This window comes from Brassica napus, chromosome A3 (genome assembly GCF_020379485.1).
Source record: "Brassica napus cultivar Da-Ae chromosome A3, Da-Ae, whole genome shotgun sequence".
NCBI classification, from domain to species: Eukaryota; Viridiplantae; Streptophyta; class Magnoliopsida; order Brassicales; family Brassicaceae; genus Brassica; species Brassica napus.
The window spans coordinates 33,782,192-33,807,637 of record NC_063436.1 but is presented as its reverse complement, the minus strand read 5'-3'; the positions used below and the strand labels follow the sequence as shown (position 1 = coordinate 33,807,637).

Here is a 25,446-nt window from a genome sequence, read left to right as displayed (position 1 = left end):
AGACTCTTTCAAATATGGGCTCGGGTTGAGTAGACCGTCGATCGACGGGTTTTTCAGGTTGCCGATCGATGGTAGGTGTTTTGGGTCGATCGACGTCAGTTCCGTACTGTCGATCGATTTCATCCTCAATCTCCATATCTTCTTCTAGTTCTAAGTCTATTGCCTTTTCCTTACCCTTTTCAGCGGTGGTTTTCCGGTTCTCTTGAGATGGATTTAGGTCAAGATCGTTAAGAAGAATAGGATGAGAGTTTCTTTTCCCGGTCTTATCGGTGTCGTCAGGCTTTCCAACATCTGGGTTATTCCTCGTATCTGCTGCGGGGTTTTTCCCGCTACGCAGCATTACGGCACTGACTTGACGTCTTGGGTTTAGATCAGTTCTTCCGGGAAGACATCCAGCGTCTCTCTTTATGGCAGTTGCAATCTCAGCTACTTGACGTTCTAATTTTCGGATTAGTTCTCCTAAAGAATCTGCTTTCTCCATCAATTCTCCGTAAACCATATTTATCTTTCCGTAAAACTCCGATTTTGTCTTACGGTTGCCAGTAAGAGCTTGTCTGATATTGAACCTCCCTCTTCTGGTGCGTGATTTTAAAGCAGTGTCATAAGCTTGGGTAAAGCTTTCGACATGAAGCACAAAGTAGGGATCAGGGCAGTTCGTTTCTTCATCCGAATAATCATCGGTGTCAGACAAAGCGTTGTCGTCAATCTGGGCTATATCAGATCGGTGTTTGTTTTGAAGAAATGAATGAACGGATTTATGGAAATTCTTAATTTCTATTAAATCAGAATTGTCTTTTGGACTTGTAGTTTTTTCTATCTCTTCATCCATCTTTTCATAAGATCTTCCCGTTGTCATATTCTTGATAAGGCGTCTAGCTCCTTCGGGATTCCTAGTAATGAAATTTCCATCACTCGCTGTATCGAGTGTGGTTTTATAGCTCAAATTAACACCTCCATAAAAGATGTTAAGAAGTTGTGGTTCTGAATAACCATGATGGGGACATTCAAGTTCATAGCCTCTGAATCTTCCCCAGGCGTTTTTAAACGATTCGCGTGGACCTTGGCGAAATGTAGAAATTTGTTTTCTTACTTCCAAGTAGCGTTCATCAGTGAAAAATTCTCTAAGGAAGGCTCTTCTAATCTCTTCCCAACAAGTGAGTGATCCTGTTGCTAAACAGTTTAACCACCTGAGGGCTTCTCCTTCTAGGAAGAATGAGAATAGTTTGCACCGATCATATTCATCTGGTATTTAATTCTTCCAAAGTTTCAATGTGATCTTGTGGGTGTTCTGGGAGAGATCCACGGAATGGGTTTTGACGAACCATACGGTAGTAATCTGCGTTAAACTTAGATTTCTTGGTATCGTCTCCTGGTATTTAAATAGCGGACCCATTGGAATATGTCCTACCAGGATCAAGGTAGTCTTGTATAGACAATTTTATATCTTCACCTTTAGTTAAGGTGGAATTTTCCTTAACATGGATTTCAGTCCCCTGTTTAGTTTGGCTAGTTTCATTGCTCGTTTGACCAATTAGTTCAGTTTGGACTACTTTCTCATTAGCGGGCTTGGTAAGAGAATACTTACCTGCTTCCGGCTGGGCGGTATCGATCGATGTTGGTGACTCCGTATCGGTCGATTCCTCCGACTCATCGTCGCTCGATGGAAACGTATTCCCGTCGATCAATGGTTGGTCGCGCTCTATGTTCTCCATTCTTTGTGTCTGAATAACAGATTAAGAAAGAAAACTTTAGCAAGATTTTCGTAACAATTCTATACTAAATTCTAAATTAAATCTAATGGTAATAAGAAAGAGTCCCCGGAAACGGCACCAAATTTGATATCACTCAAATTACCGTAAAGAGTGTTACTCTCATCAAAAGAGGTTCAGATGTAGTACTTAGGGATCGAATCCACAGAGACTCTAGGATTACTCAACAGACTTAAGTAATTAGAAATGAATATAGACTGAAAGGTTTTAATAGTTTTAAAAGCACTAAATGATAAATCGAAAACAACAGTGATTCAATAGATTGAATTGAAGTGGTTTCAAGATTGGGAAAGTAGCTAGATCCAGGTAATTCTCAGGTGTAAAATGTATGCACTTAGTTTAGATTAAAGGGTTCAATGGTTCTTGAACTAAACGTTGATTTAACCGGATAGGTTATCTTCACTAGATCTCGGATCTCAACTGTCGTATTTTGATCTCGAGAAAGTGTCGATCGATGTGACTTTATGTACATCGACCGATACACCTTTGTAACGATCGACCGACAGAACGATAGTTGCGTCGATCGACGGTTATTCTAGTGAGCTTTGCGAACGGGTTTAACTTGTTCTCTAACCTTCTCAGACCAACTGTCGTTGCGCGTGAGTCAGTTAGATCACGCAAATGGGTTCAGGTATTGAGGAGAAACGGTTAGTCGGACTCAATTAATCCTAGGATCTAAAATGAAGGTGATCAATCTCAATTTTAGCATTAAGTTCATAAGCAATGAAAGAACAATCAAAACACCTTTTTAACAGTCATATTAGCAGTACATATTTTCAACCATGGTGAGAAACCTAAATCTAACAATTGGTTTACTCAAACATATTCATGAGAGACAAAGTCATGATGGTCTGAAATAAACTCAAATGAAACATAGAACACAAATAGATAGAGTAATAGAAATAAAGGAGTTCAAGATCTTCTATGTTTTGCAGTCTCAGATCTATCTCTCCAATCCTAAGCTCTCCTAATGGTAGCCAAAATGCTCCTTTTCCAAACTAGGTCTTTTGCAAGTGTCTGCTAGAAATGATACAAAACCCTAGTACATATAGCCTAACAGGCGGCCAGGGACTTAAGTTGTAAATAATAGATCTTCTGGGAAATGAAATCTTTTAGTTTGCGATTTCATCTGTGTGACTGCGTATCGATCGATGCACAAGACTGTATGTCGATCGATAATAAGTGATTAAGATCGACCGATGTTGCTCTTCTAATGTCGATCGATTTTCCTTGCGTAAAAGCATTCCAAATTGTCCCAAAAGTATCATTTCCTTCAATCAGGTGAATAGGCTTGTATTTGCTTTGAAAAGACTCTAAAACATGATTAATACATCTTAAAACCTTTATATACCATGTATAAAAGCGGGTGAAAATCATGGTATATCAGTGGTGAAGCCTAGAGTTTCTTTACCCCGCGTGTGGACCTCCTCAATGGTGGCTGGCTCATTGAAGGCTTCTGACTGCTTCTTCGGTGAAGGCTTCTTCGGTGAAGGCTTCTTCGGTGAAGGCTCTCCAAGCTCAACGTTAACGCTTTCTGCCTTCTTTCCAAGCTCAACGTCAACGCTTGGTTCCTTCCGTAAATATTTAAGCTATGTCCTCATATTCTCAAATGTCTCAGCCATCTGTCTTTGTAGCCGCTGTTCCATTCCCGAGAAACTCTGCTCAAACAACTGTGCCACAAAAGCCTTCATGTCTTCATTAAAAGGTGCTTGCTTAGGACCAGAGGAGAGAACCTTATGCTTCCTTTTTTCCATACCACGATCCGGAAGCCTCTTCTTACCCCTTCTTGATGTAGCGCCTAGGTTCTTTGATCCCTTTGGAGTATGGTAGTCTTCATCACTCTCAGCCGCTTCATCATTCACAGTCGATTCATCATTCACAAGTGCTTCATCATGTAGATCTGAACAAACCTCTGGAGCTTCTTCGATTTCCCAAATATGGTCACTAAAATCATGTCCAGTTCTTATCAACTCCATCAGGTTCTTGATTCTGTCATCCTCCACATCATCATCTCTGCCAAAAGCATCAGCTTGGACTACATCATAATTTCCTCCCCAGTCGATATAAGCATAGATGTCATCCTACACAAGAAAGGTACAGAGAGTTAGATCCTAAAACATTCATAGAAACCAGATGGACTCAACTTACATAAAGATAAGAGATTACCTCAGGTGTCAGTATTTACTCCAACAGAATATTCTCCTCATATGACACCTTTCCATCTCCCATCCAGTTAATGCATCTAGGACCTTTCGTGAAACCTTTGTCAAGTTTCTTTCCACATAGCTTCCCATTCTTTGGTACAGCTTCCATTGCCCAAATCTGGAAGGCGTATGAGAATCCATCCAACACATAACTAGTAGTCTTATCCTTCAGGTTGTCACGGGTTTTGGCTATGGAGTTGCAGAGAAGGTCATAAGCAGCAACCCCCCAAGGATACTTTCGAACCTTCTCAATATCCATGACCACCTTGATGTATTTGAGGGGGATATTAGCCTTCTCATCTCTCGCTAAAACCACACAGAGAATGATGGCCAGATAGATCAGTCGTATGCGATCTGCATTCTTCCACTTCTTAACTGCTTCCTTCTCCTTATTCCACAGGCTGAAGACTGTAACTGTTCTATCTTTTCTCCTCAACACATTGCTCCATAAAACCACCGTCATATTTCCACTCTTCGCACTCCTTAAGAGAGATATGAGTATCACATTCAAACCCGGTTACTGCATGGAACTCTTGTAATGAGAATTGAAGCAGTCTCCTCGCAAAGACAAACCAAAGCCCGTGCAATTTGTAAGTCACCAGCTCCTACACAAGAAGTTGTGTACCACTCTCGCGGAGAACCCAAGACCATTCTTATGCAGCTTAAAAATCTGAGAGAAGACCGGATCTTTTTTCACAACTTCAAACTCCTTTGGCATCCACTCAGTGAACTTTCGCACAATGTAGTCAATCCTGCAGTTGTTATTGATCTGACTCACCTGGGGCTCCTTGTTGTTGGGGTTAAAACCGGTCACGACGGAATTATCACCCGAAAACCCTCGGAAATCATGTTTCCGAAAGAGATAGTAAAAAGAAAGATATAATTTTCGTAAAAAATAACCAATACAAAGTTTTTACGAAGAAGTATCCTTGAAGATTCAAAGCAAACGAACTAAGCTCGATCGTTGCGTACCTACTGCACATATACGCTGTCCGGTCACTATGTCGCAACCATGTCCGAGCCGATCTTGGTCGCTACGCAGCAACCGAACATCTGACCCGCTCGGTCGCTACGTAGCGACCGAGCTCGAGCCAAAGCTCGGTCGCTACATGGCGACCGAGCTTGGCCAAGCTCGGTCGCTACATAGCGATCGAGCTCGAGCCAAAGCTCGGTCACTATGTAGCGACCGAGCGCTCGTCCCGCTCGGTCGCTACGTAGCGACCGAGCTCGGCCAAGATCGGTCGCTACGTAGCGACCGGGCTCTAGCCAAAGTTCGGTCGCTGTGTAGCGATCGAGCTCGAGCCAAAGCTCGGTCGCTACATAGCGACCGAGCGGGACGTAGCGACCGAGCGCTCGTCCCGCTCGGTCGCTACGTAGCGACCGGGCTCGAGCCAAAGTTTAGTTGCTGTGTAGCGATCAAGCTCTTTCGAACATCGATACGACACCAGTCCATGCATTCTCGTCAAACCTTCAAATGCTATCTCCCAAAGACCGTAGCAAGCTCAGTCCATGTTTTCCGCTATTCTAAATCGTCGATCAAACTTCGCGGATTAGAAACCACGGAAAGTTTGTTCTTTATCGTAAGAAATCGTAGTAAACTTGTCGAGTCGGAAGACGGCCCAAAGGGACCTAAAATACGACTCGAGGCCCATCCTACGATTTCGTAACCAAAAGCCCGTAAACCACAGCACTGTTTACGCTTGGTCCACAAGGAAGGATAAATGTCAAGTTTCCGCGGATAAATACGGAAGTTTTGGAGATAATTGTAAAGATCAGGAAAATGGAATATCTCTATTTTTATGCTATGACGACTTAAGGGCAGAAGAATAAAAGCGTAAACCAACCTTGGAGCTAGTATATAAGGAGTCCTAGGCGAGGAGCATGGGAGAGAACTTTTTCAGAGCAAACTTAGCACTTAGAGCAATTTAGGCAATTTTCCGTTTTTGTTATTTCGAGCTGCGACCCAATTAGGTTTAGCCGTCTTAGGGTTGCCAGAACTAGGAATCTCGCCGACAGCTCTCGAGCCCAGGCTTATACCTTGTTGTAAACGCTCATACGCAGATTCAGAATAAGATCTACTTTGCTCTCTTTTTTCGATTTCTTATTCTTATCGTTGTTATTCTCGTGTTCTGATTGCTTGACGTGTGGTATTTAGCAGATATCCGAATCCTCTGGGAAATTAGGGTCGTCCCGCTCGTCCCGCTGGTCCCGCTAGTCCATCGAGCTCTTCCGAACATTGATACGACACCATTCCATGCATTCTTGTCAAACCTTCAAATGCTATCTCCCGAAGGCCGTAGCAAGCTCAGTCCATGTTTTCTGCTATTCTAAATCATCGATCAAACTTTGCGGATTAAAAACCACGGAAAGTTCGTTCCTTATCGAAAGAAATCATAGTAAACGCTTCGAGTCGGAAGACGGCCTAAAGGGACCTAAAATACGACTCGAGGCCCATCCTATGATTTCTTAACCAAAAGCCCGTAAACCACAGCACGGTTTACGCTTGGTCCACAAGGAAGGATAAATGTCAAGTTTCCGCGGATAAATACGGAAGTTTTGAAGATAATTGTTAAGATCGGGAAAAATGGAATATCTCTATTTTTATGCTAAGACGGCTTAAGGGTAGAAGAATAAAAGCGTAAACCGACCTTGGAGCTAGTATATAAGGAGTCCTAGGCGAGGAGCGTGGGGAGAAGAACTTTTTCAGAGCAAACTTAGCACTTAGAGCAATTTAGGCAATTTTCCATTTTTGTTATTTCGAGCTGCGACTGAATTAGGTTTAGCCGTCTTAGGGTTGCTAGAACTAGGAATCTCGCCGACAGCTCTCGAGCTTAGGCTTATACCTTGTTGTAAACGCTCATACGCAGATTCGGAATAAGATCTACTTTGCTCTCTTTTTTCGATTTCTTATTCTTATCGTTGTTATTCTCGTGTTCTGATTGCTTGACGTGTGGTAATTAGCACATATCCGGGTCCTCTGTGAATTTCGGTTCCCACAGTTTGGCGCTAGAAGGAGGGGGGGTACGGATCAATCTAACCCGCAAAAGCCACATCACTCTCAATCAGACATGTCAACTAACAACACGGATAACGTGCAAACTCCTCTTAACGGAGGCAGCGGCACCGATCTCCACACTCCAGCAGTGGACGTATCCGCGGCCAACGCACAAGCCAACGCCGCGACGCTCGAGGAGTTTAAAAAGATGTTCGCCACCTATGAGAAAAGGTCGGAAGAACAGGATAAGCTCGTGAGTACCTTGACCAAACAGGTTGAAACCTTAACGGCAAGGACTCAAGCAATCCGTCCCCGTGGAACCACCAAAATCCGCGGGAAGAGGCTCGAGTTCGCTACCCCACTTGACAGATCTGGAGTCGCGCGGGAACGACCTTCCGGTCAAAACCCTAGCGAGAAATCTCCCATCGAAAAGGGGAACCCTGAAAGTCTTCCGCCCCCTGCAAAGGACTCGGAGGATAACGAAGCCGAACACATTGACCTGGATCCTAGCGATATCTCCAACGACACCGACGAGGACGTCGACAGACATCCAAGAAGGACCAGGAGCCGATCTGCTTGGGAAGGCTCCCCGTTCGAAAAACCAATGATGGAAGAAGAGGAAATCGCCTATTGGAACGAACAAGAGGAGCTGGCTGAAAGGCAAACCGAGCTCACTCGCAGTAAACGCCGACAGGCTCGGAAATCTACTGACGAGACATCGGATATCCACGATCTTCGCGACTACATCACTAAGACTGCGGCGGAAGTGAGGGCCGTAAAGTCTCAAATCCATCATGCTACTAGTGCTGCCCCCGAAATCGATCGACTGCTGGAAGGAGCTCGGAAGATCCCTTTTACCAGTCGCATTTCGGACATGAGTGTGTCCGATCCGGGAAAAATCAAAGTACCGAAGTACGATGGTACGGCCGATCCAAAAGCGCACCTTCAGGCTTTCCACATCGCGATGGGAAGAGCTAGACTGAAGGACGGCGAAAAGGATGCCGGTTACTGCCGCCTGTTCGTCAAAAATCTGGAAGGAGCAGCGCTCGAATGGTTCGCGCGCCTTCGCCGCAACACCATCGGGAGTTTCCGACAGCTCGCATCAGAATTTCTCAAACAATACTCTGTATTCATAGACAGAGAAACTTCTGATGTTGATCTCTAGAGTCTATCCCAGAGGGAAGACGAACCCCTCCACGAGTTTACCAGTCGGTTCAAGCTGATAATGTCCAGGGCCAGCGGGATAAGCGACAAAGTGGCCATCGACGCGCTGAGAAAGACGCTCTGGTACAAGTCGAAATTCAGAAAGTGGATAACTCTCGACAAACCGCGAACGATCCAGGACGCCCTCCACAAAGCGACAGACTACATCATAGTCGACGAAGAAACTAAAGTCTTATCGCAAAAACATAAGGCGGCAAGACCATCCTTGAAGGACGTGGATCCGAAAGGGAGAAAGAAGAACTCTCGTAACGACAAGTACGTCCATCACGAGGGGGAAGATCTCCAAGGGGCGCATAACTATGTGATCAATTTGGATCAGGGCCGGACCACGGGCAACACATGGACTCGTAATCAAGGGTATGACGAAAACACCTTCTGCGAGTTCCACCAGTCCCGAGGACACTCCAACACCAACTGAAAAGTCTTGGGAGCAAGACTAGCCGCGAAGCTACTCGCTGGAGAGCTCTCGGAAGTAACTAGCGTCAAGGCCCTCATCCTCGATTCTGATCGCCCTCCAAAGACGGACAGAAATCCTCCCGCTGAAAAATCCCCCCAACGAAACCAGCCTAGGGATAAACGCGGAAGGAGGCCGGACGACAAGGGGAACGATAACAATCGTCGAAGAGTCAATATGATCATCGGAGGATAAAATACTGCGGCGATACTGTGTCGGCCATCAAGGCTTATCGACGGAAGGCAGAGTCGAGTGCAAATTGGCCTACATGGTCTCCTCCCCGAGATGGCCAAAATTGCTCGATCACCTTCACCAAGGAGGAAGCCGGCGGCATCGATCAACCTCACTGCGACCCGCTCGTCATAGATCTCGTCATACGAGACTTAGAAGTCGGAAGGGTACTCGTCGACACGGGAAGCACGGTCAACGTAATCTTCCGTGACACCCTCAAGCGGATGAGCATCGGACTCGGAGAAGTAATTCTGACGCCAAAACCTCTCACGGGTTTTTCAGGCGAAGTATCGATGACTCTTGGATCGATCTAGCTGCCGGTCATGGCTAAGGAGATCACGAAAATCGTCGAATTTGCGATAGTCGATCATCCCGCTATCTACAACGTGATCATGGGAACCCCATGGCTCAACGCCATGCAAGCAGTTCCGTCGACCTACCATCTGGGTTTCAAATTTCCAACCCCAAGCGGAGTCGCGGCTATCTGGGGCTGCCAAAAACAGTCGCGGCTATGCTTCCTCGCAGAGCACAAGTTAAGGCAAATCACGACTTCTGCAACTACAAACGGCAAACGCACGAAGATAGATCGATCTTCGGCCAAAAACGCCCCAGGAAAAGACGAATTAAAATCGTCTACCGACGCAAACGCATCGGACGTCGAAGCTCGACACGAGTCCGAAGACCACGCTACAACTCAACCGGAACATCCGGAAAATAGCGTTGACCCAGCCGAGTCGGAAGACGTCCCAAAGGGACCTAAAACATGACTCGAGGCCCATCCTACGATTTCTTAACCAAAAGCCCGTAAACCACATCATGGTTTACGCTTGGTTCACAATGAAGGATAAATGTCAAGTTTTCGCGGATAAATACTGAAGTTTTGAAGATAATTGTGAAGATCGGGAAAAATGGAATATCTCCATTTTTATGCTATGACGGCTTAAGGGCAGAAGAGTAAAAGCGTAAACCGACCTTGGAGCTAGTATATAAGGAGTCCTAGGCGAGGAGCATGGGAGAGAACTTTTTCAGAACAAACTTAGCACTTAGAGCAATTTAGGCAATTTTCCGTTTTTGTTATTTCGAGCTGCGACTCAATTAGGTTTAGCCGTCTTAGGGTTGCTAGAACTAGGAATCTCGCCGACAGCTCTCGAGCCCAGGCTTATACCTTGTTGTAAACGCTCATACGCAAATTCGGAATAAGATCTACTTTGCTCTCTTTTTTTATTTCTTATTCTTATCGTTGTTATTCTCGTGTTCTGATTGCTTGACGTGTGGTAATTAGCAAATCCAAGTTCAAAGTGTCATTTTTTTTTCCAATTTTCTCCTTATTAAAATGGGATTTCTTATTGTAAATGGTAAAAGAGTTATCATTTCTGGACTATAGCTTTTGATCGATGAGCTAATGTTAACGAAATCCAAAACAATATATAACTAACGAAACTCAGAATAATATAACTGTTTTTTTAACATAGAAGAGAGCATGACTTTCTTTTAATAAAATAATAAATAAGATAATATAAAATAATTATGTGGATCATACATAGTAGCTATCACAAAATTTTCTATATTTTGTAAAGAATAATATAACTGTTTTTTAACGTAGAAGAGAACATGACTTTCTTTTAATAAAATAAAAAATAAGATAATATAAAATAATTATGTGGATCATACATAGTAGCTATCACAAAATTTTCTATATTTTGTAAAAAATATATATATATTTCATTATTAAAATAAAATAAAACAATACATGTTAAAACATTACCCTACTTATCCTGTACAAAAATATTTTAAAAACTGGTTCAAGCAATATTGGATATAGTAAATATATACAATTTTAAATTTTTATAGAATTTGTTAATCTCTGTTAATTAATATATTAATATTATCACTAAAATTGCTTTTCTTTTTGATTACGAACGACTATTTTATTACTCAAACTTGAGGTGGTTTGGGTAACCAGACCGGAGTAGAACAACCAATGTAACCTGAACACAAAGTTTGAGACTTTGAACACTCATGTGAAGAAGCTGGAGATGCAAGTTGTCCAGACAGGAGAAGCTGTTACGAGACAGGGAGCCTTGACGAGAGGGTTAGAAGATGATGTGATGAAGCACCACGTGAATGCCATCATTGGGGATGATTTCTGGCAAGTGGTGAAAGAAGAGAAGCTGCACGAAAGAGATTTTGAAGTAGAGAGTCCGATGAGTTTCCACTGATCGCATTGGTGTCGATCGACGCCAAGCCACGGACATCAGTTGACAGAAGTCATCCAAAACTGATCGACATCCTCTCTTAGACATCGATCGACAACACCTACGGAGTCAACCACATCTTGCAATGCCGTGAGGATCATGACTCACGAGGAGTTCGCAACAAAACACCCACATCCGCCCAGCCTTGTCTACGTAAAAATCGATCGACATTCAGACCCCGCCATCAATCGACATCCGGAGACCACCATCGATCGACAGCCACCAGCGCCCATCGATCAACGAGCACCTATTACGTACCGAGTGCAGATGCCGAAGATAGATGTTGCACGTCTTAATGCACTCAGTCCCAAACCCAAACCTTCAGAAAACCCACCAGAAGCCGTCAGGACACCTTCAGAAGATGAAACAGATTCTATGGAGGTTGATAGGGTTCATACGGGAAGAACCCTAAGGAAAAGAAAGGAGAAAGTGGAGAAACATCTGAAGAAGAGGGTAATGAAAAGGAAAAGGAAAATTTCTGAAAAAAAGTCTTCAGGATTCCTCAAGATAAGCAATTCGAGGAGGCTTATTTTACCCACAGATTGTGGATGTTCTTCAGAGAAACCAGAGAGACAGAAGAAGAGATTAGGAGAATGTTCTGTGAAGCTAGAGACCGGATGAGGAAGACAGTTACATTGAAGAAGAAGAGTGATCCGGGTAAATTTGCAATACCATGCACGGTGAAGGGTATTGAATTCCCACATGCCTTGTGCGAGACAGGAGCATCAGTCAGCATCCTACCTAGGATTAGGCTGACCATCTGTGTAATAACCCTCATGAGCCAATAAATTTTTGGTCGAGAAAAATCCCGCTCGACCAGTTTTTAGTTGGTTCGACAAGGATTAATAAAAATAAAAATCGACCCGGTAGATTAATTTCTCGAAGGGACTGTCTTGTGGTTGAAAGACCTTCACTTGATAGTTTGGTCGAGTCTTAAATATTTTGGTCGAATTTTTATTGAACTGGAAGAGATTTTCCGAGAACAAGACGAGAGCCAAAGACAAGGAATTTTTGGTTGAAAAATTATTTAAAATTATTGACCAACTTCTGAAATAATTTTAGAACTAAGTTATGTCCTTCACCAGCCTGGTTGTGCAGTTATTCAGTCTTAGACTTGCACCTGCCTCCTTGTCTAGCTTCTTCAGTAACTGGCACATGACAAACACAAGCTGCCTGCTTGCCTTGTTTATTAGATTGTCATGTGAGAAGCACATGAAAGGGCTGGAGTTTCTTCAGGTTAAGGAAAGGACAGCAGCTTGTGCTGAGAGTGCTGAAGCAACTGGCCAGCTGTCCCCACTCAGCTTAGCTTTGTCCTGAGTGAAACCCTCACCTGAAGCAAGCTCACCTCATATTTAACCCCTCTCCAGCTGCTTCCCACGTTCAGAATCCTGCAGAAAAACCTAGAGAATTTCAGAGAGAAAGACAGAAAGGAAAACAGAAAAATCAGTGAAAAAAAATCAAGAAAATAAAACAAGAAAAAAATTGGTGGTGACCTACCTAATCTTCAACCTTAGCTCAGTTTGTTACCTTGAGAAAGATCAGAAAGTGAGATTTTTAAATAAAACCCTAGACCTAGTTGAGTTCATATCATGATCAGACCTTGATCTTTCTCTTTGATCAGTCCAGCCACAAGCTTACCTTGGAGAAGAGGATCAGCTGAGGCCATCTAGTCCTTTGGTTCGTCTTGGTAAGATTTGGTCTCCTTGCCTCAGTCAGTATCTGATGAGAACAGTTGATGTTTAGTTTAGGTCTTGGTCGGATCAGTTGTATAAGTTCTGATACAGTTCAGTTCTTGTTAATTTCAGTTTGAATCAACCTCTTAGAACCACCAGCTATGATGTTTTGATCTGGCTTTGAGTAAACCGATTTGAACTCAGTCTGATCTTGTCCTGAACTTTGGTAGACTGACTAGAACCGAGCAGAACTTGTATAGTCTGAGCAGAACCAAGCTTGAACTGATCTGATCTAAGGTGTTAAGGCATGAACCGAACTGATCTTGTGATCATACCACTCTGTTTCAGGTCAGAGGTAGAGTAAAGCTTAAAGTATCCAGTCCTGTCCATTCCGCCTTGCTCAAGTGGAACTCAAGTCTTGTCCAAGCCAGTTTCAAGACTAATCTTTAGGTGAGTCTAGAGAGAAGATGAGATAGATCATGAATGTGTACATGATTGAGTTTAAATTGTAGTATCTATATTAGATAGTAAAGTCTTTGAATCCTTTAAAAAGTGGATGGGGTTTACTTAGTGTAAACACTTACACTTAAAGATTAATCAAAAGATTAAAGTGAGGTTAATCATAATCATAGTACTTGTTCCCAAGTACTAATCTTAATTATGAAATAATCATTGTTTTGATTATCGATTAATATTGGTTTAATTAAGAATTAATTTTGGTTTAATTAAGAATTTAATCTGAGATTAATTAAAGAGTAATCATGATTAATTAAGTATTAATCTTGGATTAATTAAAGATTAATAGGAAATTAATTAAAGATTAATTTGGGATTAATTAAGAGTTAATTATGATTAATTAAAGATTAATTTTAGAATAATTATGAAAGTAAAATCATGTGAAGTGTTGTTATTATTCACTATCTCTAGAGTCCCGCATTACCGTGACTTGGTCCTGCGAACGGAACAAGGTCATGAAGACACGATGATGGGGTAGCTCCCTGGAGACCGTGTACTGCATGACGATGCAGTGTCGGACTGTTCATACCGGACATTCAACAATGATGGTGATGCTAACTCACTAGTCTCGGTCAGCCTTAGTGGTTTCTCGGGTCTAGTATACATATTGTATTATATGATTATGGTAATGGGCGGATGTTGTGGAAGTGATGTTTAAAAATAATAATTCACAATGATGATCGATATTAAAGTATAGTACTAGTACTTGCATGATCATGTATATGCATTTGATAATTGCTTGATTTATTATTGATTGTGTTGTGATTCTAGATTCACTAAGTAAACTAGTTGCTCATGACTCATTTGTGTGTGCAGGTAACCCTTAGGCGGGAGACACTTAAATCTTTTGAACGGAAGAAGCGGCCAACCAGCGGTAGTATTTTGTTGTCCTTGCAACGTATGTTTTGATGTATATTTACTTAAAACGTTGTTGGGCGATAGGCCGTAGAGTAAACTATAACAGTTTGTAAGATGTTTAAAGTAAATAAATAATGTATAAAAGATGTTTATAAATCACGAGTTCTCATATGATATTAGTCCTTGTCCGGGACGAACTAACTATCGAATATTGCTTTATCGGGTTGAAAATCCTAGAGTAATATCCGATAGGAGTGTCTGTGTTCTTTGGTTGTTGGTCTAAGGTGATCGGATTTATTTCGAGAACCTCGGGTCGACCATCAGGGAACATCGACCGTGTCATTTTTCGTTTATCTATGATCGGGGGTGTCATAATCTTGGTCTGCAGGTGGAGCCTTCCAAGGCATTATTCACTTTTGTGGATTGTTCTCAGAGAAATCCAAGAGGAATTGTGAGAGATCTAGAGGTGCATATTGCTAATGCCCTAGTTCCAGTAGATTTCCATGTCTTGGACATCAAGCTAAACTGGAAATCTTCTCTATTACTTGGAAGAGCCTTCTTGTCAATAGTAGGAGCAGTGTGCAACTTGCAAACCAACCGGTTGTGCCTAACGCTCATAGACCCTCATGTCCACTACAACCCTATTCCAGTCAAGAAACCACCGACGAACTCCAAAAGAATCAATGATCCATGAATCATTGCAGCATGCCACTGTGGAGCTGAGTACGAGACCGAATACTCGGCATCGATCGAAACTCACCCTGCAACATCGATCGACAGTGCCCAGCAAAAATCGACCAACACAGCAAGATAAGAATCAATCGACATTATAAGGAGAATGGGAAAACGATTACTATAATCCCACTATGGCAGCACACAACATGCATACGGAGGAGTATGATGAAGATTATGAGGAAGAGCGAGCTATAGAGCAAAGAGTGACTCTTAACGGGGAAGATAGACTTCTCCATCATTCCTCTTGGAAAAAGAAGCCGCCATCGATCGACAGGAATGGTTCAACATCGATCGACACTCAACTTCCTCAACCAAACCACCTTCGAGCATCGACCGACATCGCCTGCTACCCATCGATCGACACCAATGTCATGCTACCCGAGAAGGAGATTACTCAATTGGAAGTTAGGCAGATGATCTCCATCACGAGAGTTACGCAGTAGAGACATCATACCGTGATCAAGGAGTTGATGAACTTGATGAGGATTTCACATATGAGAAACTTCTCAACATGCAAAGACGCAATGAAACAGATTAGAAACGAGCAGAAGCTGCTTGGAAAAAAGAACACATTTCAGCCATCCGATCAACAAAGCGATACCTCCATCGATCGACATCAATCCTTCGACATCGATCGACATCAACCATACAACATCGATCGACAGCCGTCCAAAACCAAAAACCATTGTAAGAAAAAAAATATATCTGATAACCAGTATCTAACTCCAGACGAATTTGGTATTTTCAGAGACCCAGATGGCTATGCAAAAGCAATAGATACGTACACTGCACGTATCTCGAGAGGATATTGCAGACATCCTTTAGACAGCTAATGGGGCAGACAACCTCTTCATGCAACAACACACCATTCCAGAACACTAGCAGAAGGTTACAAAGGAGTTCTATGACACAGCTGGTGGCATAGATAAACGCTTCGAACAGAGGTCTCGACACCTTACTCGACCATCGATCGACGTTGACATTCCAACATTGGTCGACATACGTCCTGAATTTGGCAGAAGAGCCTTTGATCTTTTCGGTACTAGGAAATTATACTGGGAAGAGAAGGATGAGTATGGAATCTACAGAGATGAACAGGGATACGCCAGAGACGTAGATGGACATACCATTCGCGTTCACAACAAAGATATCATAATACTTTTGGAAAGAGCTTCGAGATATGACCCCAACTACATATGTCTTTCAGAACATGCTAGCTCATTCACTCAAACCAAGCTAGTACCAGAGTTCTACACCAAGGACGAGATCAATGAGATGTTCTATGGAATCTGCGGAAAACAAGAGAAGAACAAAGAAGACTTCAAGATGAAGCTTGATGGAGTCAACTATCCATTGAATGATAGTCTCAGTTGCCTAACTACATGCATGGAAGAGATGAGGCAAGACATAGCCAGATTTCAACATGCGACGGACGTTTCTCGCCCTACATCGATCAACAGACGTCGACAGCCACTTCCAAGCATCGATCGATAACCGATTACAAGCATCGGTCGACAACAATCCAACACACTCACATACGATGACGTCTAAACCAAATTTTCACACGAGGGGGAGATATATTAGTTGGTAGAAGGGATCTACAGAGGTCTGGAAACTACAGAAGAGAGGCTTGATAGGAGATGTGATGACATCTATTTCCAAATGAATCTTAGCATTAGTGCTTTGACTTCCAATATAGAAGATATTTAAGGGGAATTAGTAAAGATTCGGAGTTACATTGCCCGTCGACCAGCAGCATCAGCATCGATCGCAAACGCAACAATAAATCGACCGACATTCACGAACAGACATCGGTCGACGAAGCTTCAAACCGAGCGAGGCTAGTACAAAAGGTGACATCAGATATGTCTGATACACACAACCGTGGAGAGGAGATCTCAGCTGACACATACGCCAGACATATGAGACATCAGTTCACTCTTGAGAGTCTTGGAGATAGAATGCAGAATATAGAATATGCAACTACAATAATGAAGGACAAATGGCGCATAGGAGATGAAGCAGTGCGAGACTTCACTGGTACATGGTTCAACAAGCGCAAAGAAGAGATGGAGACTTGTTTCGCAACAAGTGCCACCTTTCAACATCACTAGCCCAAATCACTTCCAAAGTCAAGCTAAATGACTATAACAAAGCGCTAAGTGGGAGGCAATCCACTATTATGTAATATTTATTTGGTTTTTATTAATCTACTATTTATGTTGGTTTTTAGTTATTGCAGGTCATTATATATATATATATATATATATATATATATATATATATATATATATATATAAAAGAGATATACGAGTAGACGATTGCCGTGAGTATCGACCGACGAGACACTGTCGACATCGATCGACAGAGCTCAACCTGTCGCGGCCAATATCAACATCCTTACATCGGTCGACAATCATTCTGATATGGTATATCGTTCTAACTTGTTACATTAAGTACTTATGATTTAATTAACACCATAACTCCGACTAAGTTTACACTGGGGACAGTGTAGTTTAAGTCTGGGGGGAGGTTTACTGATATTAGTTTATTCATGAATTTTAAAAATATTTTCAAACATAAAGTTTTTATTGAGAAAAGAAGGGGATAATTAACTTATTAGATTTTTGCTTGTTATCTAACCACTCTTTATCACCATTTTAGACTTAAGATACTAAAGTGGATCAATGTGTCAACTATGTTACACTTGCTGAGATTGTTTCATGGAACCAAACCTGACCTCCAACACTAAAACTTGACACAACTGCTTGTCTTGAGGCTTGGTATACATGGGATCGGATTCTTCAAACAAGTCTGGAAGGTAAAACATTGTGTAGATAGATTTATCACCCTCTTTCTCTCTATTTTCGAAATATTTTAAATATATATATATATATATATCTATTAGAGATTTAGTAGGAAGAGATTCGAATAGGACTTGGTAGCTACAACAATTAAAGCTTGCTTCATAAGAATTCTATAGGTATATGATTAGAATAGGACTTGGTGGCTACAACCAGTAAGGCTTTCTTCACAAATAATGTTTAGGATATATGTCAAAAAGACGTGAACAGGACTTGGTGGCAATCACCATTAAGGCTTGATTCATGGAAGCATGTCTAATCTTGGTCAATGATCTTGCAAATATAAGCAGACTTTGACTAAGAGAGAAAATTAGTAGAGAGAGAGAGGATATGAACTAATGTTTAGCTGCAGGTCCATATACTTGTTTGAAAATCCTTGCATCAGGTGATTGATACCCTCAAGGTAAAGCATGCACTTTTATTTATGCAAAGAAATGAGGTTGGTAGAGGGGAATGTCAGACAATATTTTCTAAGTTGTTAGCTAGGTGAATTTGGTTGCTAAGCTAGAATATGGTATAATGTGCTTTCGTGATTAGGAATTCTTAGATATTGATTGCAATATTGTAGAGGTGAGGACTCTTAGTTTAAAATTGTGTGAGTCTCTGCTGTTTACAAATTTCTTTCAGAGAGACTGTCTGTTTGTTTTGCTTGAGGACAAGCAAAATGATAAGTCTGGGGGAGTTGATAGACCATGGATTTGATCCACTTTCACCCATGGTTTATAGGTATTTTTACTAGTAATTATTATATTATAGAGTCTATTTATTGTATTTATAAGATCAAGAGTGATTTAGAGATAAATTATGATTTTGGAGCATTTTGGAGATACTTGGAGCAAGCACCCGAGATGACCATCGAACTCGACCATCGGTCGATATTGACGAACTAATATCGATCGATGTTCACATCAGAACATCGATCGACAGCGAAGCACACAGAACGCCCGTTTGGTCGCAGCCGACTTGAAGCCCAAGTCTTCACCAATTTACAAGATTACCCCTAACGAGTTTTAACCTAATTATATAAGCTTTGCCACCATGTTAGAGGCAAATGATGCTTTCTTGTGTTTCTTGTTTTACTATTATCAGCAAAAGGTTTTTAGGATTTTGATAGATTTGAGAGAAGATCCAAAGTTATATTTGTGATTGGAACTCCATTGATGTATATTTACTATTCTAATGATGTTTTCTTACATAATTGATGTTATGAATTGCTTGGTCATGTCTGAATAGTTTCATTGTTAGATTTTAGGGTTTAAATAGGTTATGAGGGATTAGCTCCAACTATAGATTGCTGAGTTGTGATAATAATCATTAGGATTGTCATTAATGCATGATGCTAGATTGCCCTAGGATTGTTAGATAAAAGGGATAGTTTCATTCTCATCCTGAAACCATTCTAATTGAGCTAAGTTTCTTGCTAGAATAAGGCGATAGCTGATCTAGTGAGCATCATTCAACCCGGGCATAAAGCTTAACTAGAAGTGCGTCGATCGATTATCCATCGATCGACGGAATGAAAGGTATATCGATCGATATCCCTATAGGATAATCGATCGACACTTGCTATTGATCGAACACATTTGTTTGGATCATTAGATCTAGTTAATAGACAAGTCCAGAACTTGTTGTTTCGTAGTTGAGCTCTACATTATCATGTATGCAACTCATTAGGCATCTGTAGGATTATAATTTCAAATTTCCAGAATAAAAACTCTAAGTCTAGCTATTTCCTTTTAAGCACCAAAACCTCAACCAATCAATCGAGCAATTACTTTCTCAACTAAACTGAAAATTTACAATTTAATCATTAAACTATCCAACTTAACAAATCCCATTAGCTTTATTAGGTTCCCTAGCTCCTTGTGGATTCAATGCCTAAGTACTGTAATTGAACCTCTTATTTGAGAGAGTAAATTCACTATTTAGGGTAATTTGAATGATATCATCTACATGGTCCATGCAGGATACTATCCCTTACTACCTTATACAACTCTGGTTCCTTTGTTTTGTCAGGAATTTCCGCAGATGTAAAACAATCAATATCATCATCACCCATAGGAAGCTTGTTGGTTTTTTCAAGGAAAAACAAAATATGTGCATGTGCTAAACATTTTTCTGGAATTCAATGGTATACATTGTTGCATATATAAAATAAACAAATTATATGTTGTTAATATAATATAATTAACAATATGTCTTATTAGGGTTGACTATAGTTAACACCTTTCTAAGAATTCCGTCTCTTTTCATGGTCAACTAAGCCATGAGATCATCAAATTTAATCTTGAAAATTGTAAAAATAATGTCTGGTCTATCTTCGATAATCAAACTTAAATGATTAAGATATGTGGTAATCTCAGGCCACTTTCGGTTGAATTTAAATGTAATAAATATGTTAGGAAATCCATTATACCTACATATGCCCATTGCATCAAGGTATTGAGTATGCATATAATGTGGTCCTCAGGTAAAACTTGATGGAATATAAATTCTCGTACCTTGATCATTTAGAGTTTCGACATCAGCCGCAAAGGCTTTTTAATATTTTCATAGTTATTGCAACGAAGCTTTTTCTGACTGAACAAACGTAACGTAAACGATTTGATTCAAGCATTGTGTATCCAACGATAAGAAACTTTTAAAATAACCTTCTTGATCTGATTATAGTTCGCGATTCACAATACCTCTCCAGAATTTTATACGTAAAGAAAACTCTTGCATTGTGATAGACTTACGTTTTCTACCGGTTGTGTTTTGAAGACCAATCGGTATGTCAAGAGGAAAACTATCTCCACCATAAGGGAACAATATAGGACATTGAAGAGGAAAATAGGTTAGTTTTTCGCTAATTCTATGATATCTACATGTGTTTAGCTCGAGAATAATATCTCGTTTCTCTATATTCATGATAAAGTCTCCAGGAGTAAGTGCTGCAACCTGATCAGCTGTAGGCAGATTGTGTGTTCTTCCTTATGGAGCTCTTCAATCAATCAACCTTAGCTTAAAATTTTCACCTCACTCGACATCAAATATGTCGCTAGATTGTCTGAAAGCCTTAACATGGGATTCTGATCGTCCAAAAGTTTCTTCAAAATTCAAACAATATCGTCTTTCAGACTTGATACGTCGGCTCCAGTACCCTGAAAAGTAATAATGGTAAGTTTAATATTGTAACATATATTATGATTAAAATATATTTCTAATCATGAATACCACACTGAACACATTACCCTTAAGCATTGATACTGTTTGAAATTTCGTTAATATTATCATATTTGTAGAGTTGCAGAAACTTGGATTTCACCATTTTCTGTAACATGTCACCCATTAGGTGATAATTTTCACCACTTATTTTAAAAACATATGGATATCGACCATTGTTAATCGTATGGTCTATTCTCCCCCACAGTGATGTGAATGAAAACATCATGTTATATGCTCGAATAAACTAAAGGAAGTGTTTAGTCAAAGCATCCATTTTGCATAAATAATGTACCAATTCCAGAGGAGGATTTCGAAAAGCTGGGATAACTATCTTTCCCCTGTTACAACACATAGTAAATGTCGGTTTAGATTACTTTCTTGGTTTCCTATTCTTTCACGTACCACATATGATATTTACAAAAAGCACAATCATATGTAGGATAACCATCATCTGGATAACCTATAACATTTATAAGAAAACATTAATATAAGAGAAGATCATTTGACAGCATATAATAGAATAATGGGTTGACGAGCTATTTTCCCACGAGAAGTATCGCATAGCACTATATGTCTCCCAAACTATAACCCCGTGCTATTGCCCCCCGAAATAAAAGTTTGAATCCTATTTCTCCACAAAACTATGAAACCGTGCTATATCCCCCCCGAAATAAAAGTTCAAGAGCTAAAATTCCATAAAATTAATTTGTGCGGTTAAATGCTTCTTAAACTTAACCAGAGAGAAAGGTAATCCAGCTTTGAACCAATTAATGACTCGATTAGGGTCTGTTTTATCACTTAAACCTAACATTAGTAAACCAAACCCCAGAAAATCCATTAACCCATTACCCAGACCCGAAAAGTAACACCAAATCGAAATTAGGGTTAGAAATCCCCAAAATCATAAGTCTCACTTACAGAGAAACAAAGACGACGACAAAAAGAAAAAGAGAATCAAAGACGAAATCGAAGTTGGTAGAAAAAGGAGAGATTGAAGTAGCTGAGATAAGATCGAAGCTTGTCAATGGTGTTACTCCTTACTCCCCATGAGGATGACGATTTCGATGAAGAAGCTGTAGATAGAGATGAATACGAAATCGAAGATTTGATTAGAGACTTCGTTGACGAGCCTTCAATATGCCATGATCAATGTCCAGAGAGTGATCACGAGGAAGAGAAAGGCTTGAAAAAGAAGCCAAGTGCTGAGATTATGCGCCATATCAAACGAGGTGATGGAATGTTGTACAAGAAGCAGACTTTCTTCAATGGAGTGGCTTTTAAGGAGTGTGTTCTCAACTATGCACTCAGGACAGGCCAAAATATCAAGCAATACAGGTATGACAAGGATAAAATTGGTTTTAAGTGTGCTGGTGGCAATGAGAGTGAAGGCTGCGAATGGCAAATCTATGCGTCTGTTCTTCCTAGTGATAATGTGTGGAAAGTGAGGGTGTTTGTTGATAAGCATTCATGTGTGCCTAATGGAGAGTGTTCTATGCTTAAGGTTCCACAAATCACTAGGTTGTTTGCTGATAAAATCAGAGAAGAGCCTGATTATTTTATTCCCATGAAAATTGAAGAAATAATTCAGGAGAAATGGGGAATCACTGTCTCGAGGCCTCAATGTCAAGCAGCTAGGAATAAGGCAGTGAGATGGACTGAATGTGAGTATGATCATCAGTTTTCTCGTCTTCGAGATTACGCAGCCGAGTTGATTGAATCAAACAAAGAATCAACTGTGGAGATTGATACTCTGAAGAATAAGAAAGGAGAAGAAGAGTTTAATAGGATGTACATTTGTTTTGAAAATGTAAGAAGAACATGGAAAGAGTCTTGTAGACCACTGATTGGAGTTGATGGGTGCTTTGTTAAGCACAAGATCAAAGGACAGCTATTGGTTGCATTAGGAAGAGATGCCGACAATGCAATTTATCCAGTGGCTTGGGGTGTTGTTCAAGTTGAAAATACAGATAATTGGCTATGGTTTGTAAGGATGGTGAAGAAGAACTTGGAACTGGAGGATGGCGATGGTTTCATTCTTGTATCCGATCGTCAAAAGGTAAAACATGGTCGCTTTAAACATGGTTATGATATGTATGTCTGACGATTGATTAGTGTTTTTTTGTATGGATTGATTAGTGCTGTCCAACAAGAGCATCCCAAGATAGAGCATAGGATGTGTGTTAGGCACATATATGGGAATTTGAAGAAAAACCATGGGAGTAAAAAGGACATGAAACCATTTATATGGAGTTTAGCGTAGAGTTACAATGAAGATGAATATCAACAAAGGTTGGATAGGATTCGGTGTTAAGATATCGGAGTCTATGAGGATGTTGTGAAGACAAATCCAAAGTCGTGGTGTAGAGCTTTCTACAAGATGGGGCCTTACTGTGAAGATGTGGATAACAACTCAACTGAGTCTTTTAACAGTACTATAACGAAGGCAAGGGAGAAACCATTTGTATCTATGCTAGAGACGATAAGGAGACTAGCTATGGTGCGGATTGCAAAGAGATCTGCAACATCTCGTGGTCACAAAGGTAAGCTTCTGATTTAAAGCTTCTGTTTTCTTTTTTTTTTTGGTTTTGGCCTACTTTTTAAGCTTTTGACTTTATATGTTCTTGTTTTTAAGCTTCTGATTTTTTTTTGGGGTTTTGGTCTGGTTTTTAAGCTACTACTTATGTGTTTTGATTATATTTTTTTCAGGTATTTGTACACCTTATGTGACAGAATTTCTTGAAGCCGAGAAAAAGAAAGCTGATAAGTGTACAGTGACAAGAAGCAGTAATGGCATGTATGAGGTAAAGTTGGGTAGCTGTACATACCGTGTAAGCTTGGAGAGAAGAACTTGTACTTGTATGAAGTTTGAGATCTGCGGCATCCCGTGTGAGCATTCATATGCCGTGATGTTGAAGAAGAAGCTTGCGCCTGAAGATTTTGTGTGTCAGTGGTTCCGGATAGCTACGTGGAGAAAGAACTATGAAGAAGGACTTGTCCCTGTGAGAGGTGCTCCATTTTGTCCTGCAACAGGAGCTCCTGATGTTCATATTCCGCCTGATCCAGACCAACCAGGGAAAAAAAACAACTAAGGCTGATAAAAAAGGAAGAAGGGTGTTAACGAGTCTCCAACCAAGAAGCAACCAAAGCATAAGAAGCGGATTATCATTGTGGAATCTGTGGTGAAGCTGATCATAACTCAAGGTTTCATATGAAAAAGCAGGTTCCACTCTAGGGGCTTCTCAAGCTTCTTCTCAAGGGGTTTCTCAAAGTGCTTCTCAAGGTGCTTCTCAAGCTGCTTCTGGAGGTGGTTGATGGTTGGTCTTTGTTTTATATTATCTATGGTGTTATATCTAGGAACGTTTGTCTCAACTTTTGTGGATTTATGTTATCTAGACTTGTTTATGTTATCTTTTGTCGGCTTTTGTGTTCTCCGGTTATGGTATTTACTCTTTTTATGTGGCAAGTTATGAATCTTTGAATCTTTTGGCGGTTGTTATGTTTATGTTTTCTTTGTCTATTTTCAAGTTTAAATTATTAATCAGAACTAAAATATTTGCAGTTTAATTAACTTTTAAAAAAAATATTACAAACATCATAAAAACTTTTGCTACCGTACGAGAACAAGATAACGAGATTACGTGTAATAACATTCAATTGTTTGAATGATGAGGATTACAGTCAGAGAGATGAAGCCGTACTTCTTCCGCATCATACGTTACAAAAGATTTGACTCATACGTTACAAATCGGGAATGGTGGTGTGATACATATCACGACTAGAGTTTATTGAGTTCGTTCAAGTCTGGTTTGTTGGTGGTTGTTTAAGTATTTGAAGGCAAAAGTTGTGTTAGAGCTGCGGTTTAAAAGAAGCGGCAAGGACGTTTTCAAGTTACAAAGAAGCATTGGAAGTTGAGCAGGGAAGCTCAAGTGGGCAAGTTTTCTCAGAGGATAAGAAGTTGGATGAGTTTTATCCATGGAGATATGAAGCTGAGAAGGTGGATTCTCAAGACTGCAAGTAGATGCAGGGAACTGCAAGGATGTCAGAAGATGAGCAGGTTTTCTCATGTACTGGAGGGGAAATTCAAGACTAGATAAGAGCATGAGACGATCAGTGACAAGGAGGAGATTTGAAGGTTTATGTCATCTTATTCTCAAGTACTGTGTGATGAAGACTCTAAATGGTTTAGAGGGTTAGACTCGAGGTGATATATGATGTGAGCTTGACTGAACCAGTAGCTGATCTTGCGCATGAAAAGCTGGAAGAGAGTGACAGTGAAGAGGAGCTGGATGAGACGAACACTACAATTGGATACAAGGAGCTGGATGGGAGTTCAATTGGATTTAACTCAGCACGAGACACATTATCTTTCTCCAATGGGCCAATAACCAGATCAAAGACAAGACAATTGAAGGAGACAATTCTCAGATTGGTTTACACTAAACCAATCTCGACATCTGAAGA

At 40.6% G+C, this 25,446-nt stretch overlaps 2 protein-coding genes across 2 annotated transcripts; one reads left to right on the top strand and one right to left on the bottom strand.

The window, feature by feature from the left end:
- Positions 1-3,358: 3,358 nt before the first annotated feature.
- LOC125607252 lies at positions 3,359-4,436 on the bottom strand. The gene is made up of 2 exons (XM_048777147.1): positions 3,984-4,436; positions 3,359-3,850 (listed from the first exon to the last, which is right to left on the bottom strand). Exons 1-2 carry the CDS (start codon positions 4,434-4,436, stop codon positions 3,359-3,361), a joined length of 945 nt encoding a protein of 314 aa, XP_048633104.1.
- Positions 4,437-19,992: 15,556 nt separating this feature from the next.
- Positions 19,993-24,502, top strand: LOC125607302. The gene has a single exon (XM_048777229.1). The coding sequence runs from the start codon at positions 22,010-22,012 to the stop codon at positions 23,084-23,086; it is 1,077 nt and encodes a 358-aa protein (XP_048633186.1). The 5' UTR covers positions 19,993-22,009; the 3' UTR covers positions 23,087-24,502.
- Positions 24,503-25,446: the final 944 nt, after the last annotated feature.